This window comes from Vicia villosa, linkage group LG3 (genome assembly GCF_029867415.1).
Source record: "Vicia villosa cultivar HV-30 ecotype Madison, WI linkage group LG3, Vvil1.0, whole genome shotgun sequence".
In the NCBI taxonomy this organism is placed as follows: domain Eukaryota; kingdom Viridiplantae; phylum Streptophyta; class Magnoliopsida; order Fabales; family Fabaceae; genus Vicia; species Vicia villosa.
The window spans coordinates 36,498,859-36,518,622 of NC_081182.1; the positions used below are offsets into that span (position 1 = coordinate 36,498,859).

Consider the following 19,764-nt stretch of genomic DNA (forward strand, 5'->3'; position numbering starts at 1 on the left):
ACATCAAACAGAAAGTTTAGGACTAAAAACATAATTTGACCGAAAGCAAATACAATTTGCCAATAAGGTTTTTCATCAATTTTATACCTGCTACGAGAAAATTAGGACAATGTCTGAGTACAAAGTTTTAAAAGAGAAAAAAAGGCAGAATTAACCCGAAATACTATATGATATAGGATTATTATATCTTTATATTCAATGAACCTTTTTTTTATCTATGTGCTTCCAACATTTCATATAAGCTTCACAATGATCATCACCCTACAATAGCCTTTCAAGAGCCAAGTTTTCATCACCACCAACGGCTTCCAAAATACTCCTTACTTGAGCTTCAGGAAATCCCATTTCAACCAGTTTCTGTACCTGAAACAAAATTGAATAGAAATTGCACTATGAAACTTCTTCAAACAAATATCATCATAATTAATACATTACCAATGGAAAGAATATCATTCCTATAAAGTAGCTTAAATTTTATATTTTCATGCTTACCAAATAAAAAGCACAACATCAATGTTCTTAAACTGGTTATGCATATTATCAATAACAATTATGGTATAAAAATAGCAGTGTAATACAATAATAGTATTAACTAGAGCATTATCATATTTTCTTCACTAAAGTGTTGAACCAAATTTCACAAATATATTCTTTCTTTCTTTTTTCAAAATCACTTTTTTCATCAACTACATTTAAGGAGTAGTTCACATGGCACACTACCTACACAAGGGCTACATGTTACCTACATGACAAAAGAAAAGAAGTTGGCATATTCAAAGATTAATTCATTTAAACAGAGTTTCAATAACCAAAGTAATATACAATTTACTACTTTAAGGGAATAAAACATAAAATATGTCCACTTTTAAAAAGGCCACGGCAGGTAAGATCAATTAAAATATACTTAGTGTATGTTTAGATGCCCATCTACTTGAACAAAATCACGTTGAAAAACCACATCAACTCAAAAGCTCCAAATAGTAGCTTCGTGATTTTCTTGTTTTATTGCATTGGGATGTGGTTTTTTAACGTGATTTGGTTTTTTAACGTGAAACCACACACATACTTAATGATGTGCTTCCAAATTCCAAAAAATAAATGCACCAAGTTTGTTACCTTATCTTCAACTCCACGGGATGACGTCTTAGCAAAACTTTCAGTCCAGTAGCGAGCAGTATTGACAAATGTCTGATAGTCTTTGAGGTACTGCATTGCCCATAGATAAACAATGGTTTATATAGAATGACATAACTGACTCAAGAAAAATATGCAATACCAATAGAAGTTGATATAGTAGAAACTTAGACAAGCATAAAAGTATTCAATATATTGTGCTTTGTTAGTTCCACACGCAAAACCTACGAGAAGAAGCAAAGAGTAAAGATAGAACTACACAAGAATGAATCAGACCTGCTGTGCCACAACAGCATCTTGAGGATCATCAGGCTGAGGAGCAGAAAGAAGTGCTTGCACAGAAAGTAGTGCAGTCTTCAGAGTCAGTGCTGGGCTCCACTGATCTTTCAAGATGTCCAGGCAAATAGCCCCACTTTGGCTGCTGATGTTTGGGTGCCTTCAATGGTTATATGCATCGCAAAGTTAATAAACCAAACATATATTAATTCAACACTAATGCATTAAGTGTCATGTTTTCAGTGCATAAGTAAATTGCTCATATTATAAATCCTAAGATTGAAAATACATTCAACACGACGAGGCAATTGAAACAAGCACGACGAGGCAATTGAAACAAGCACGAGAAGCATAACTGCCAGATTGGTAATCAGGGAGAGATGGTGAAAGGCAAAGATTAACAAAAGATGACATACAAAACTCATCATATCAATATTTTGAGGCCAAATACCACACTACACAACTACATTATATTAAAAGGACCAGCATATTAAGCTTCTTTAATAGGTTTAGAGCTTACATTGGCATCAATATTCAATAATTAATACAAGACAGATTGAAACCTTAGCATAAAATATTAGAACAAATTCTATATCCTAGTGCGATTTGGGAAGCTAGGAATGGTGTAATCTTCAAAAATCATCTTATTCCTTTCAACTCAATTTGCTCCAAATTTTTGGCACAGGTTAAGCTTACTAGCGGTAAACCTACTCTAACTTCTAGAGCCTCTATTGAGGACTTTGTTCTTCTTAAGGCTTTCAACACATCAATCCATCCTCCCAAGGCCCCTTCAATCAAAGAAGTGATTTGGAGTCCTCCCTTGCTTAGGTTGGATCAAGTGCAATGTTGATGGAACTTACTCTTTTAATAATTCTTCTGCAGGGTGTGGAGGTATTTTCAGGGATCATAATGGTTCTTTCATTTTTGCTTTTGCTGAACATTTATTGTGGGATAACTCTCTTTTAACTGAATTTGGTGGTGTCATGAGATCTATCGAGATAGCTAGAGATAAAGTTTGGTTGAGGCTTTAGGTGGAATCAGCCTCTTCTTTAGTTGTCAAGGCTTTTGCTAATACCAACTTTGTTTTAGTGTCTTGGCTATTAAGGAATAGATGAAATTCTAGCATCATAATGATTGCTAACATGACTTTTATCATTTCACACATATTTAGAGAAGGAAATAGTTGTGCGGATTTTTTTTTTTGCCAACATAGGCTGCACATCCAATTCTTTAGTTTAGATTTCATTCCTTTGAATATAAGGGACGACTATGTAAAGAATAGGCTAGGTTTGCCTTTTTTTTAGATTCAAGTCTTATCGAGTGGGTTTTGGCCTAATCCACCACTCTTTTTTGTGTATCAATCTTTTTTATTGGAATATACAAGTCTTTATCAAAAAAAAAAAGATGGTCTTAGAAGAGCTTATCTTCAACCAAATCCAAAATTGTATCATGGGATTACACTATAGATTTCCAGGAAAATAACAGCATGTCAAGTAACAAAAAGCAATAGTTTTAAACACTAACAAATTAGAACAGTGTGTTTGGTTTGCTTGTATATTTCCATCTAGTTTCATGTTTTCAAGAATTTCTAAAGGAAATGTTGACATTCATATGTAAAATCTTGAAAATAGTAAACAAAGTAGCATTTTTATGGTTATGAGTAAAAACATTTCAACTAAAAAAGAAAATAAAGAATAAACCACAGTAGACATCAATGAAATACAAAGATCCCAATAGATCAGCATTATTAAGGAGAATCCATAGGGTGCAGCGGCAGATTTTAGCAGGCCGCCAATTCACTTAATTGAACAAATAACACTGCCTGTCACATACTCCACAGTCATACTCAACTACAAACGAAAAAGCAAGAATAAACCGCAGTAGACATCAATGAAATACAAAGATTTCAATAGATCAAAATCATTTAGGAGATTTAATAGGGTGCAGCAAGCGGCAGATTTTATCAGGCCGCCAATCCACTAAATTGAACATATAACACTGCACATCACATACTCCACAGTCACTCAACTAAAACAGAAAACGCAGAAACCATCAATGAAATACAAAGATTTCCCAACCAACAACCAAGTCTTAATTCCGGTAAGTGAGGTCGGTTACATGAATCAACTTTCTCCATAATGTTCTATCTAGGACCATTCATCTATCCAAATCGATAATCTCGAGGTCTTTCATAATAACTTCTTAGTTTTTTTAGGTCTTACTTTACCTCTAGTTTTTTGACTTCTCTCCATCTGATCTACTCTCCTTACCACAAAATCTACATGTCCAAACCACCTAAGTCTATTTTCCACCATCTTTCCCACTATAGGTGCTACCCCAACACTCTCTCTAATATTGTCATTTCTAATCTCACCACACACTCAACCCAACATCCTCATCTCTGCTACACTTACGTTATTCTCGTGTTGATACTTAACCACCAAACATTCATTCACGTACAACATCGCAGGCTTTACCGTAGTCCGATAAAAATATGCATCATTAAGGAGAGAGAACTGAATTGCACACAAAACACTGTCTGTCACTGTATCACATACTCCACAGTCATACTCATGTAAAACTTAACCACTATGTTCAGTAATCCAACAAAATTTATTTATCACAAAAGAGAGAGAGAGAACAGAAACAACATATCCCATACCAGACTTTGGTTGTAAACTTCATCTTAGGAGGTTCAAACGGGTATCCATCTGCAACAAAAGTAACAAATTAATGAATTGAAAACCCTAGCTAATTCTAATTGAAAAAGAATAATTAGGGACAAACAAAAAGAAACCGAATGCGAATAGTTAATTACCAGGTATTGTGATTTCAATCTGAAAAACACCCCCTTCGTAAGGCGTTCCGGTAGGGCCAGGAATGGTTCCGATCAAGTTAACGAGGTTATCGCTTTTCGGACTAACCTGAATTCCCGATCCCGCAGCGTCTTTACGGCATTCGACAAGCTCCTTCTGAACGCGAGAAAAGTCTATCATCTTGAATCTGAAAGAATGAAAGAAAAAAAACCCTAAAACTCAGAACGCGTGAGAGAGAGTTAACAAAAAATGTGAAGGATTGGGATTATAAAGAAATGAAGAGAAGGAGAAGAAGAAACGGTTTTGGGACCTTGGTTGGGTGCGGCACAGAAGAAGCTAAGAATAAAGCGCGTTTGTTGCTTTTCACTTTTTACTTGCTCGTGATAATATTACTAGAACTATAGTAGTAGTAGTGAGTGGTTACAGTTTTTTTTTATTATTTATTTATTTATTTATAGAAAACTACACTTCGTTAGTTATTTTTATTGGAAATTTAGTATTGATTTTTGAAGACACGTTGGAATCTAACTAATAGTGACGTCTATGGTAGAGTAGTAACTAGTCAGAGACCCGTGCTTCCGCACGGGTGATTTTTTTCCTGGTGTAGTATTTTTGTAATGATATGAATAATATAAATAAAAGGAATTATAAGCAATATGCATAATTAAAAGGAATTGTTTTATTTGAATAGAGTTAGAGTTTTATTAATTGCTCTGTTATACTCCCAATTCTTTGAAAACCTAATATCCATAGGAATCGTTTTGAAATTTGAAAATAAATACTTTAGTTTTCAAATAAAAGTCATTATTGTTTAAAATAAAATAGGCATTGTATTGAAATTGGCCCTTAAGATTAAACATTATTATCTTATTCATGTGCTAATTTTGTGTGTAATAAAGAACCATATAAAAAAGGACATGTGAGTTGGAGAAAAAAAATAAAATTTTAACAAATGCAAATGTAAAATTTTTAATATAAATGAAAAATATGAAATAATTTACTTAATTGTAAATTTAACAATAGTTATATAGAAAACAATGATCCACAAAAAAATGTTTAAGATAGGTTAAGAACACAATAGCAAAATTGGGTCAGGTAATTTAATAATTGACGGTCCAACAACAATTAAAAGAAAATGATATAGATCACTATGGTTTAATTATAAATGAAAAATGATCATATAAATTCAATTATATTAAATAATCATTTATATACTATAAGATTTAGATAATAAAAATGAAATATTAACATTTAAAAATAAAAATTATCTCTCAATTAATAGTAATTGTTGATTAAAATAAAATAGCTACTATGTTGATAATGACCCGTGAAATAAAAAAATAATTTGATGCGATATAAAATATATTTAAAAACAAATGTAAAATAAACAATAATCATGGAAATTTAATTGTATTAAATAATGATAAAAAATCGTGAGATGGAGAAAAAAATAAAAATAAAGATATTATCTCTCAAATAAAGACAATGATTGATTAAAATAAAATAGACATTATGTTGATAGTGACCCGTGGAATAATAAATAAATAAATAAATAAATAAATAAATAAATAGAGAAAAAAATTAAAATGAAAGTAAGAAAGTGTGAAAAAATGTGAGAGAAATTTGAAATTTTAATTAAGATAGAGAAAATGTGTAATGATCGATTAAAAAAAATTAAATATTGAGTTGATAATGACCCGTGAAATAATTAAATATTTTTGGGAATAATAATTAAATGATCGATTATTAATATTTTTTGCGATAATAGATAAATGTTGAAAAATTAAAATGAAAGTATGGAAAAATGAAATGGGAAAGAAAATTGAAATTTTTAGTAAGATTAAAATTTAAAAATAGATTATTAATATTTTTTGTGATAATAAATAAATTAAGAAAAATTAAAATGAAAGTAAGAAAGTGTGGGAAAATGAAATGTAAAAGAAATTTAAATATGACTTCCATCACCCATGGCTTACATGTGATGTCATCATTCATGCAATAAAGTTGTAGGAAAAATGTTATTTAATTCGGACCAATGAAAAGCTAATACTTGGGACATCCATTCAATAAAGTTGAAAGAGTGAATACTTAATTTGTTAGTTACAAAAATGACCTTTTATTAGTGCAAATAAATTTTGGTGAAAGGGTAATTTAGGCAATTTGGTCAATCTATTATTAATGAATAGATAGTAGATTAAATAATTGAGTCCGGACCATGATAAAGAGTGATTGGATTAACTAGTGTCGGATCTCAGAGCAGCAGGATGAAATAGGATAGAATGAAGTGGAACGGAACGAAATAAAATAGATATTTTATTTTATTGTTTGTGTTTTCTATAACTTGATGGGATGTAATAAAACAAATTAGTTCATTATATTACATATATCTATAAAGGGTTGAAATGAAAATTGACTCGAAGGTTATAATACTGAAGACATTGATGGAGATTGGAGTAAGATTTGGAAAGCATCGATTATGAAGAGATGCAAAACTTTTATGTGGTTGCTTAAGCATAACTGACTGCTTACTAATCTCAGCAAGAATAACAAAGGATTGGGAAGCGTGGGGTGCAATTTGTGTGGAGCTGCTTGTGAGTCCAGCCTGCATGCGCAGCGAGATTGCCATGCATGCGTGAAAGTTTGGCAAAGCTTAGTCCCTAGTGAGCTAATGTTGGAGTTTTTTTTGGCAGACTTGGCAAAGTGGATAAGTTTGAATCTTAACTACATGAACAATAGTAATAAAGACTGGAGAAATACTTGGATTGTTGCTTGCAATGCTTTATGGACGTGGCGAAATCAGGAAGAGCACGATGATAATTATGCGCGACCTATTGGTCCTATCAACCATATTCTTAGAAGGTGTGATGAATACCTTCGGGCCATGAATTTGTACAAAAACATTAAAGAAGAGGGAAGTGGAAACAAGTTTGTGGGGTGGAAGTCGCCAACAAGCGGAATGATCAAACTCAATATCGATGGTGCAAGTAGGAGCGATAGTATTGCAGGTTGTGGAGGTGTAATTAGAGATGAAATGGGGAAGTGGATAGGAGGTTTCTCAAAGAATGTTGGTAGTAGTAGTGCAATTCTGGCAGAAATGTGGGGAGTGTATGAAGGTGTTAAACTCATAAATCGGTTGGGTTATAAGAAAGTGGAGATCAATATTGACTCCACGGAAGTAGTGGAAGCGCTAGAGCAAGGCGTTGTGGGTCATGTGGAGTGCGTTGCTATTCTTAGGCAGATTCTGCAGCAGTTAAAAATTCTGGAGACGGTTATTATATCGCATATTTATAGGAGTGTTAATGCGTCGCGGATTACTTGACAAAGCATGGATGCATTGACAAGAGATATATTTATTTCGACAGGGCTCCTGATTTCCTTGTTGATTCATTAGATCTTAATGCTACTGGGATTGTCGTTCCTGTTGTAGCTAAGTAGTTGTTATTTTCTTTCGGGCTTTAAGCCCTTTTCATTATCAAAAAAAAAAATTGAAAGATTGTATGGCATATGATGAAATGAACTTCATCATGTTCCATTCCACTCCATCAATTATATACAAATTCAAACAATGGAATATTGCTCTAAAGTTTATTAGATACTATTAAAAATAATTATTTTTAATTTTGATGATTTGTCAATTTGCGTGTATATGCATTATTTGATTTATCGCATGTTTGTTTGCTTTGAAGTTTATTTGCATTGTATGAATTTATTTGCATTATTGTTGTAATTCATTTTGAATCATTTGTATTTGTTCGCTTTGGCTATAATTAGTATTCGTACCTTTAAGAACCTCTTCATTCATTGTTTTATTTCTTGTATCCATGAAATTGGTTTTGTATCAAAAATATATTAAGTATTACTTGAGTCACAAGTTATAATGTTTGAATCAAGGTTGTAAGGATGCGTGATTCGAATCATGCATAGTGTGACTCAAATCATGAAGCCTTGTGAAAATTGGGAATTGGCTTTGTCTAATTTGAGTCAAAACATAGAATAGTGTGATCCGAATCATAACTCTAATTTACGCTAATCATGAGATACACATGACTCGAATCATGTCTCCTTTCCTTTCTTTCCAACCTTTGATTCAAGTTGTTGTTTCATTGATTCAAATCCTTACTTTATGATTTAATAAAAACCTTTTGTCTGTGATGTTTTTAAAGTGCGAGTCTAACCTCTAGCAACTTAATTCATCTATCTCTTTTGTTTTTGTCTATAAGTGTGAGCATGTTACCAAGAGAGAGAGAGAGAGAGAGAATCTTATAATAAATGAGGAAACACAATCTCTTGAAACATATAGATCCACAAGATCAGAATCACTTGGAAACATGTCCAAAATCTTGAGAATGACAACCAACAGGAATTTTGAGTCGACGAGGATGTTAATCGACTGCCACAAAGAGTTTCAAGACTTAGCGAATTCTTCAAAAATTGAGTGTCAAGCAGAGATGATGTCGACGACACGTTTCACAGTTATCATCAAGATTTTATTGGGAAGTTTGAAACAATTATTATAATGTGGGTGGTAAACAAGCAGGAGATCGCGGGTGACACTTGTATGTGCTAGTGGAAGCTTGAAGGTTAAACGTGGCATAAAACTCAACAGTCTCCTAGTGTTTAGAACTGTCATCGACAGTTCTAAACATATAATAAATAGCAGACTCATACATTATAACAAGGATTGCAAAATTTCATACATTCTCTCCATACAACTGAAGTACATGTGTCTAAGGGTGTACACGGGTAGGGTAAACCCAATGAAACTCATCCAAACCGATCCAAAAAAAAGGGTTGAGTCGGGTTATTGGGTGAATACGGTTTTTAAAAATGAAAAATCATTCAAAATAATTCGGTTATGGGTAAATCTACACCAACCCACAAAACCCATGGGTTATTGAGTGACTATGTTTTGTAACTTGATAAGTGATAACTTTGATGTCTTTAATCTTGATTGCTTCAATTACAACCTTTTGAATATCTTTTATTTTGTAAGTAATGGTTTTAACTTATTTATGATGTTGCATTTTGATTATTTTGATGTTAATTCTTGTAAGTCGCAAGTATTTTATAAAATTCTAGGCATTACTGTAATGTGACTTTGGTTTTTGCAAATATATTTATGATGAATATTATCGTGCATTTAGACAATTGATGTAAAAAATTGCGGTAAAAAGTTAAATTATTTATTAAGAAAAAAATTTGACATGTCATTTATAATTATATAAGGAAGAAAAAAAGAAAAAATGGGTAACCCACAACCCAACCAAATCCAACTCACAAATTTGTAGTTTTACCCCAACTGATCCAATAATACCGTGGGTGGTTATTTTATCTCACTCAAACTGGTGTACCATATATGTGTTGGGTTATGGTTTTGACTAAATTTAACTCACCCGACCCATGAACACCCCTACCCGAGTCAAAGAGCGAAACAGTTTGCGAGAAATATGTATGTGTCTGCATCCACTATTTTCATTGTTATCTTGTTTCATTAAACGAAGCATTTACTTTTTATGTTTTAGACTTCACCTTAATTTAATGTAATTTAGTGCATTTTATCTCCTTATTATTTATCAAAATGTGTCTTCATTTAAACTCTATTTTTGCGTCGTCTTCGTACAAACTCTCACAACCAAATCACACGCACTTGTTTTCATAAAAATTATTTGCACAAATTGCTTTGGAGGCTTTTCAAGTTAATCTCACTAGCTTCATCAAACTCGTGATTGTTTACCAAAAACTCCGGTAAACAAATTGGCACACGTGGTGGGACCATTTTATGCGAATATTTCTAAATATTTTTGTAGAAAAACGTGTCTTACATTTCTTTTGAATGATTTTTCCCTACACATAAAAAATTATGAGTTTCGAGGGTTTATGGTTTTTAGGAGTGGTAAGAAAATTCCTGAGATGTCTCGTAGAAATCAACTCCTTCCCAAGGTAATGCTCCAAACCCTGGAGATCAACCGATAACGACGAGTGTTGGTAATTCTGGGGTCCCAATTTCTGTTGAGGAAAAACGTATTTTCATTAGTTAAATAGTATACCGCCATATTGGTAGATGCATCGCCACACAACCTAGAAGACAAAAGACATCCTTACATAAGAGCATCCTTGCATAAGGCATCCTTATGATAATGTCAACTATAATGATGGCATGCATACACCCTACCATGGACAACTTTGGTCAGGTGGGACAACCACCAGGAGGTATGGCATATTTCTCCCAAGTATGTCGCCTCTGACCAATAACCTCGTCCAAGTTATGAAACAACAAATGGACGAGAGTAACCACAATATGGTCAACATGCTCACGCAGTAGATACACACTGTGCTTAACTCGCTAATAGAAAATATGACTCAATGTTATCACCAATTGGCCCAACAAATGGCTAGAATGGTTATTTTTTTGGTGCCCCACCAGCACTAGTAACACCAACACCAAACAATCTCCACGGGTTAACCCTCTGGAAGTGAGGGTTGTCGAGAACAACCAGGAGCCTAGGATTGTCGACAACGGCCAAGAGCCAAATGGCTAGGATGTGATAGTAGTTCAACGAAACCAAGATGTCGATCGAGTTCTTAGGCAAGCCCAATAAGATAATATTGGGGGTAAAATAATATTACCAATACAGTCGAACAAATTTTGGCCCATAATGGTCTTAACATTAACCTCCCGAGAACAAAATAATAAATCAAAGTAAATAGCAAACTCATACATTGTAATAAGAGTTGCAAAATTTCATACATTCTCTCCATACAACTGGAGTACCCGAGTCAAAGAGCAAAACAATTCGCAAGAAATATGTATGTGTTTGCATCCAGTCTTTTTCATTGTTTTCTTGTTTCATTAAACAAAACATTTTTTTTTGTCTCAGGTTTCACCTTTATTTAATGTCATTTATTGCACTTTATCTCCTTGTCATTTTTAAAATTTGTCTTTATTTAAACTTTATTTTTGCGTCGTCTTCGTACAAACGGCCACATTTTAATCACACGCACATGTTTTCATACAAATTAGTTGCACAAATTGCTTTAGAGGGTTTTCAAATTAATCTCACTACTTTCATCAAATTCGTGATTGTTTACCAAAAATACCGGTAAACACACATTTCAACATAAAGAAAGGGATGAGCTTCGATGTGACATTAGCAACATTGAAAACATGTGTATTAATTGTATTTCTCCTTATAAGCAACTTTTAACCTGGAACAAACGCATTAAAAATATAATTAATTTTATATTAATAAACTAAAAAAAATCTAAAATCTAGAGACATAAACTAAACCCAAATGATATGTTTGGATTGATGGAACACGACGGAGCGGAGCGAAATGAAATGGAATAACATAATGTTCCAATGTTTGGATTGATAAAAAGAGGATGGAATGGAACGGAATATGATGGAATGCATTTCATCTCATTCCATCAAATTCTTCAATTTTTGCTCCATCCAATTTGGGGTGTATGTAATGGAATGTGACATTTTAAATAAAATAACCAAACAATAGACTAGAATTTATATTCCATTCTGTACCGCTCCGTTGTGTTCCATCAATTCAATCATAGCCACACAAAAAATACTAAAAAAGAATAATTACATAAGACAAATATTATTTGGTGAATATCTTATTTCATAATTTGGGACAAAACACATTTATTTCGGTTAGATGAATATATATTTTTTTTGGACCTAGCAATAAATGATGTTTTTCTCATAAATACACAATCTAATATAAATATTTAATTTGAGATCATTATATTTTTTATTTCAAATGTTTTACGTTGAAATTTCACAAACTAAAATTGACTTCTTTGATGAGAACAATATTTGGCCAGTGTTATGACCTCTCGACATGAACTCTGAATTACTATGACCCATTTTCCCTAGAAATCAGAGTGCATAAAGCAACAAAAAAAAACTGACTTCTTTGATTTTTTATGTGTTTATATATAAATATATATATATATATATATATATATATATATATATATATATATATATAACTTAGTAACAGACATCTTTGATAACTCTTCACCACATGTCTGTATAATAAAATCTATTGTTAGATTGAAAAATATTATTATATAGATCACGCCTATAAAATTTTGCATCAATCAAAAATCATTAGATATGTTAAAGAAAATGATAAAATTTAACGGTTTTCATAAAGTTTTGTAAGACGTTAGTTTTTATGCATCTCGTTGACATGTCAAATGTTTTTTATTGATGTTAAATTTTATAGACATGATCTATATGATAATATCTTTCAATCCAATGGTGGATTTTGTTACAAAAATAACCACAATACATTAAGATATGCAAAATTTTATCGTTAAAAAAGAATGACACATAATCTCCACCATTTTATTTTAAAATTTAATAGTTCAGATTCATTCTCATGTTCTCACATAAAAAGTCATTTTCATTACGTTAGATTCATTCTCATGTTCTCACATAAAAATGACATTCTCATATCATTTTTATGTGAGATCATGATAATGAATCTGAACCATTAAATTTAAAAATAAATGGTGGAGATTATGTGTCATTCTTTTTTTCTCCCTCGCCCATTATTAAAGTAAATGAATGAGGAGAGAGAAAATGATAATGACATATAATCTCCACCATTTATTTTAAAATCTAATGGTTCAGAATTCATTCTCATGTTCTCAAGTAAAAATGACATTCTCATATGATACGTTATATATATATATATATATATATATATATATATATATATATATATATATATATATATATATATATATATATATATATATATATATATATTGGTTATTTTTGTAAATAAATAATCTAAAATAATTATATTAGAGTTTGAATCCAATACATTTTTGTGTCAACTGTTTTTTGTCTAAAGAATGGACCTAAATAAATATGGCTTATTTGATTATTTTTTAAAACAATTTAATTTTTTTTCACTTATACTTTGTTTATCAAATGTTTTGGGATGAAATATATTACATGTTAAAATTGGAAGTAAAAAAATGTATATATTACATCAAAGTTTGAATCAAAGACATTATTCTGTATAAAAAGTTTTTTATTTATAATATAAGAAAAGTTGTTGTTCTGGAAATCACAAAAATACTCATTTATTATCTTAGTCTAAATTAATAATTTATGAGCAAAAGATGTCTTTTATTGATTTTTTCAATTCGTACTTTCCAACTCACTTTCACTTTTCACTTTTTTCACTTTTTATTATTTTATTATTATTATTTTTAATAAATTATTAATCAAAATATTTTAATAAATTATTCTATTAACAATATATAAAATTTAAAGTACTTGGAATTTCCACGTATACCCTAACTATGTCTAACTTAAACTAATCTAATAATTAAGGGCAGCTTAGTCTTTTTGTTAAATACTGCATTATGGTTGATTCTAAGTTTGAATGTGCTGACATGGCATCACTACAACAATACTGCTCGATTATTTTTTCACACATTTAAATTTGCTTTTTTTTATTTTTTCCACATTTCATGCATTGAGAATTACAAAATATCATGATTACAGATTCTAGCGTGATTTGTTTTGTATTTATGGATGTGTGTTGGAATGATAAACCCTAGCAGCCATATGCAACAACATCCAAGCAACAACACGGCACAACTTCCTACCACACTAACCTTTCAACTTCTCACGTCTCTCTTTTTCTTCTCCCTCTTTCTGTTTTTCCTCATTCACTCTCTTCATCCCTCCAGATTTCGTTTTCCTCCATCATTTTCCTTTTTCCACAGATTTTGTTTATTCAGACTGTTTCCTCCATAGAAGAAATGATATGCTTGAAAAGAAGGGTCTCAAATCCCCTCCAGATTTCGTTTTCTCTATCATACTGCTTCTCATCATTATTCAGGTAATGTTATTTTTGTTGGTACAAAATGTATTGTTCGGTTTTGTGTTTGTATATTTTTTTCTTTCAAAAACATGCAAATGTATCTTCAACCAACCAATGATTTATTGCTTCATGACCATGTTTTTATGGATATCAGTTTAATGGTTTTGTGGGTTGTGGATTTTTCAGTTCACGAAGAATAAGACGTAGATCTGTTTATGGGTTGTGGTTTTGATTTCAAGTGAAGAAGAAATTAGAAATCTGCTTGTGGGTTTCAAGTGAAGAAGAAGATGGAGATCTGCTTGTGGGTTGTGGATTCGATTTCAAGCCAAGAAAAAGTAAAATAATATACAAGTTATTGTTGATTGTGTTTCTCTTTTCAATGTTTTATTGTTTTTTAATTAAAAAAATTTCTTTGAAACAGGATCTACTGAAGTAAAAGGTTGATTTAAACTGGATGCGATCGTGAACTTCGGTTTTTATCGATTTCATTTGTGCTTATTTTCTTATTAGCTTAAAAGAATAAAAATTGATTTGCAATTATTTGATTTATGAAAAGGTTCATACTCAAAGTGTGGGTACGATAAAGAGACAGAGGAATGGGGACTAAGCCTTCCAAATGTAGAAGAAACATGAAGAAATAATACACACTGGTAGTTGGTTAAAAGTTTTCTATTTACATTTCTTTGATTTCTTTGATTTGCTTATACATATGAAGCAGCTAAAGATATGCAAAAGGAATTGGAAGATTTTAAACAAAGATGTAAAAAAATTGAAATTGAAGGTTTCTGCTTGGATTTGATTCCCTCCTCTATTAGTGTTTTTGCCTATCTTTTTATTTGGTGGTAATTCATCATACCATGATGTATAGTTTTTTTATGTGAAACTGATTTACTTTTTCAAAATTGCAGGAGGAGGAGGATAATTGCAGGAGGATATCCATTAAATGTTTTAAATGCATGGAATGGCACAAAGTGGAATGGCTCAAAGTTGGTTAATGATGTTGGGATTGAGGAAATTAAAAGAGAAATGTATAGTTTGCTTCTATATCCTTAGAACTGCATTATATGTTCTGAAATTTAATCAATCTGTGTATCAATCCATCTTAAGTTGATGGAACAAATAATTCTCGATTTTCTGAATTGTTGAGAAATACGAGGGATTTAAATCGATTTTGAGAGCGATGAAGATTTTGATGTTCAGTTTTTTTCTTTCATTTAATGAGAGATTTTGCAAATATTTTGTTTCCTTTTACATTTAATTGAAAATGAAAATATAATCTATTTTTCTGATTTTATGGATATATTTGATTTTTTTGTTTTCATTGCTATTAAAATATCTTTTTAATTTTTCAATTGAAATTTAATTTTTCGTTGTTCAATGCAATTAATTTGAAGGGAGGTCATGTATAAATTCACTGTTGAATGCAATTAATTTGAAAGATTGAAAGGTCACAAGGGAGATAAAAAGTTTTTTTAATTAATTTTTGCAATTAATTTGAAAATTAAGTTAAAAGGTTGAGAAGATAAAAAGTTTTTTTTAATAAAGATACGGGACACCAATTGTTTAGTTTGAAATTCAATTTTGTTTTTAGGTGTTTAATACTACTAACTTGTTTTTTATTATTGATTTTTTTTGGATAAAATTTAGATTTTTTACTTGAAATAAAAAATATTTTTTAATTATTTAGTTTTTCAGGAAAAAGTTAATAAAAAAAAATCAATAGAGATATTTGTAATTTTTTTTTAAACTTATAAATTACTAAAATAAATAATTTTATAAATTCAAATATTAATACAATTTTTTTAGCATGAATTAGTTAAAATATTTTTAACACGAAAAGTTGTTCTAAATGCATACACGGGAATGTAATTTTTTAAGCTTTAAATTCAATTTTTTGATTTCCTTAAATATTTTAGGTAATTAAATGATAATTACAATAATGTCAAATTATCATTTAACCTATATTTTATGAAATTTAATTATTTAGTGAAATCATTATTATTGAATTACAAATTATCATTCTAAAAATATAAGAATAAAAATTATTTTATAATTAGTTAGTTCCTTATTTAAAATAAAATATATTTTAAAATTATTTAAATTTTTATAGAAATGGTAATCAAATAAAATAAAATCAATTGAAATTTAGTAATTATTTTAGACTTATGAAATAACTAAAATATGTAAGAATTTTTACAAATTAACATTATAATTGTTATCATGATAAAAAATGTTAAATAGTATTCATAAAAATTTAATGATAAATGTTAATCATACAACTTTAATGATAATAGGTAGAAACTTATGAGACACATATTTACCACTATTGAATAAATAAATTTAAGATGATACGATAAATATTTATTTTCACAATTATTTTTAGAAACATAAATAACTTACAAATATGTTTATAAACGGTAAAAATTCAACTATTTATTCAATTATTTTTAACAAGAATAAGTTAAAACTATATTTATAAATAGTCACACGAGTTCAAATCACTTACGAGAAAAATTGCATGTGTTGATATAATTATTCGTAGAAACAAAAATAAGTTAGAATAACTTTTATAAATAAGAATAAGTTACAAATATTTGTATAAACGAAAAAAAAATTCAACTATTGATGCATTTGTTTTTAACATGAATAAGTTAAAATATTTTTTATAAATTGTCATAGTTTCAAGACACTTATAAACGAGAACAAATCTAAATATTGATATAATTACTCTTACAAACGAAAGTAAGTTACAATAATTTTTATAAACTCATGATTATATATTATAAGTATACGTATGTTAACCAAATGAATGAATGAAATGAATTAACGGGTATATGTGACCGCATCTATGAGATAGCAGTTGCAGACTGTTCATTTTAATGTCCATATGTTAAATCTTTCTTTTGCTACTGTTTTATATAATTGAAGTTAGAGAATCAATTGTACGGTTTATTATATACTGATCAATGCTTAAAAGTTGGTGCATGTTATTAACCTATATTTCGTAATTAATGAAACTCATCTCGACTTTTTTTGGTTAATATACTATTTACCTCAGATTTTAATACATTTTAATTGTTTGTTATTATCTTAATATTGACATAAGATAGAACTATACGAAACATTATTAGATCATGCGGTATGAAAACCATACGAGACCCGTGCGACAGCAAGGGTTTGTTACTAGCTTATAACTTCATACTCTTCCTTGGTCCAGTTGATTCACAAATTAAAATAATGTTGATACAGTTGATTTTATAAACCGGAATAAATTACAAATATTTGCATAAACGGGAATAGTCAACTATTGATACAATTGATGTAATAAACGGGAATAACTTACAAATATTTTTATAAACAAAAATAGCCTATTGTTGATACAATTTATTGACATTGAGCCACCATTTAATTTATTTTTTCAAATTTAAATTATTCTTAGCCACCATTTAATTGAGCCATTCTAAATTCGTTTTCTCTTTCGATATTCTTAGATCTACTTTGTGATTTTTCTACTAATATCTACAATAATAAATGTTAAATTATTATTTAATATTATAATTTATTTCTTGACATTCTTATATATAAATTTTTATTTTTTTCGTACTGATATCTACAATAATAAATATTATACTATTATTTAATAATGTAATTTTTTATTATCTATAATAAATTTATATTAAAGCAAAACTGAATGTATTATTAAAATTATTATTAAATATTATAATTTATTTTTTGACATTCTTATATCTAATTTTTTATTTTTTTCGTACTGGTATCTACAATAATAAATATTATATTATTATTTAATAATGTAATTTTTTATTATCTATAATAAATTTATATTAAAGCAAAACTAAATGTATTATTAAAATTATTATTCTCCAATATTAAATAATAATTTCTCAATAGATAAATGTATTCACAAATTAAAATAATGTTGATACAGTTGATTTTATAAACCGGAATAAATTACAAATATTTGCATAAACGAGAATAATCAACTATAGATACAATTGATGTAATAAACGAGAATAAGTTACAAATATTTTTATAAACAAAAATAGTCTATTGTTGATACAATTTTTTTTATAAACGAAAAAAGACTATTGTTGATACAATTATTTTTATAAACGAAAATAAATATCAAATAACTTTATAAACTGGGAAAGTCTACTATTAATACAATATATTTATAAACGTGAATAAGTTAAAAATATTTTTATAAATGCGAAAAAGTATATTGGTGATACAATTATTTTTATAAACGAAAACAAGTTACAAATATTTTAATAAACAAGTAAAATCTAGTAATTATTTTTATAAAATTATTTTACCCAGCGTTGGATCAAATAAGTGTTTTATGAACGGGTTCTAAGTATTTTTATATTGGATCAAATAAGTATAGTGTTGTTATATTACTTTAATCAATGCATAAAGGTTGCTACATATTTTTTGTTTATATTTGTGATTATGTGAATGTTTATAACCCGTAAAACAAATTTAAAAACTGACAAATGACATATTGCGACGTGTAATTATTGTTTTAGTTAAAGAGCTAAAATTTGGATGTATTATTAACTCTTAGATCGTTAACTATAATTTAACATATTATATGTTTAATTTTTATTCCGACAGTCATCCAATTAATATGAGTATTGTTTACATATATACGGAATAACTTTATAAGATAGATCTTATCCACGTAATATTAAACCCAAACGGCCTCGTGCGATAGCACGGGTATCCCGCTAGTTTTTAATAAAAAGATTATTGTGATCATTTTAACTGATTATTATTTTACATTTAAAATAGTATATAATTTTTAAAAATTAACTTTAGTAATTGAATATTAATAACAAAAAAATATAATTTGAAATAATTTTAATTTTAAGATACAATATTTTGTAAGAAAATAATAATAATTTTAGTTTTAAAAAATTATTTCTATTAAAATGAATTTAAAAATATACTTGCAAAGGTGCGTTATTGTATAAAATACAAAAATGTGTGTCACTTATCATTAACTTTAATTTATATGATTCAAAATATTATTATATTAATATATGTAATGAAGTTTATACAATTAAAATACTGTTTGCACAATTAAATATTAGAAAAATGATTTGTTATTGATGTCATTTCACAAATATATATTATCAAAAATGTAAATAGGAGACATATATATATATATATATATATATATATATATATATATATATATATATATATATATATATATATATATATATATATATATATATATATATTCAAAAAAATTGTTGATCTAAATATTTTTATATACGAAAATGATATTTATAATCCAAAAAATTTATATTCAAAAAATGTATATTGGGGAAAACACTATTGTTGATCTAAATATTTTTATGTAAACGATACCTAAACATAAATAATATTTGTATATGGGAAAAATCTATTAATGATCTAAATATTTTTATATATGAAAAATGGTATTTATGATCCAAAAAAAATTTATTCAGAAAAGGTATACGAAAAAAAACTATTATTAATTTAAATATTTTTATATACGAAAATTTACATTTTTTTCTAAAACCATATGGAAAATTTACTATTATTGATCTAAGTATCGTTTAAATAGTAAACGGCACTATTATGATCCAAATTTTTATATATGAAAATGGTATTTATGATCA

At 28.7% G+C, this 19,764-nt stretch overlaps 1 protein-coding gene and 1 long non-coding RNA gene across 3 annotated transcripts; one reads left to right on the plus strand and one right to left on the minus strand.

Annotated features, from left to right (window-relative positions):
- Positions 1–15: 15 nt before the first annotated feature.
- LOC131661006 (ubiquitin-conjugating enzyme E2 27-like) lies at positions 16–4,637 on the minus strand. 2 transcript variants are annotated; one of them, XM_058930399.1, is made up of 6 exons: positions 4,537–4,637; positions 4,229–4,413; positions 4,073–4,121; positions 1,411–1,570; positions 1,117–1,206; positions 16–363 (listed from the first exon to the last, which is right to left on the minus strand). In XM_058930399.1, exons 2-6 carry the CDS (start codon positions 4,404–4,406, stop codon positions 262–264), a joined length of 579 nt encoding a protein of 192 aa, XP_058786382.1. In that variant the 5' UTR covers positions 4,407–4,413; positions 4,537–4,637; the 3' UTR covers positions 16–261. The 2 variants fall into 2 exon arrangements, with proteins under 2 accessions (XP_058786382.1, XP_058786381.1); XM_058930398.1 differs by lacking the exon at positions 4,537–4,637 and having other exon boundaries at positions 4,229–4,530.
- Positions 4,638–13,790: 9,153 nt separating this feature from the next.
- LOC131655413 (uncharacterized) lies at positions 13,791–14,732 on the plus strand. The gene is made up of 3 exons (XR_009299752.1): positions 13,791–14,110; positions 14,279–14,427; positions 14,514–14,732. It is a non-coding gene; the product is annotated as an uncharacterized LOC131655413 (long non-coding RNA).
- The last annotated feature ends 5,032 nt before the right edge of the window (positions 14,733–19,764 follow it).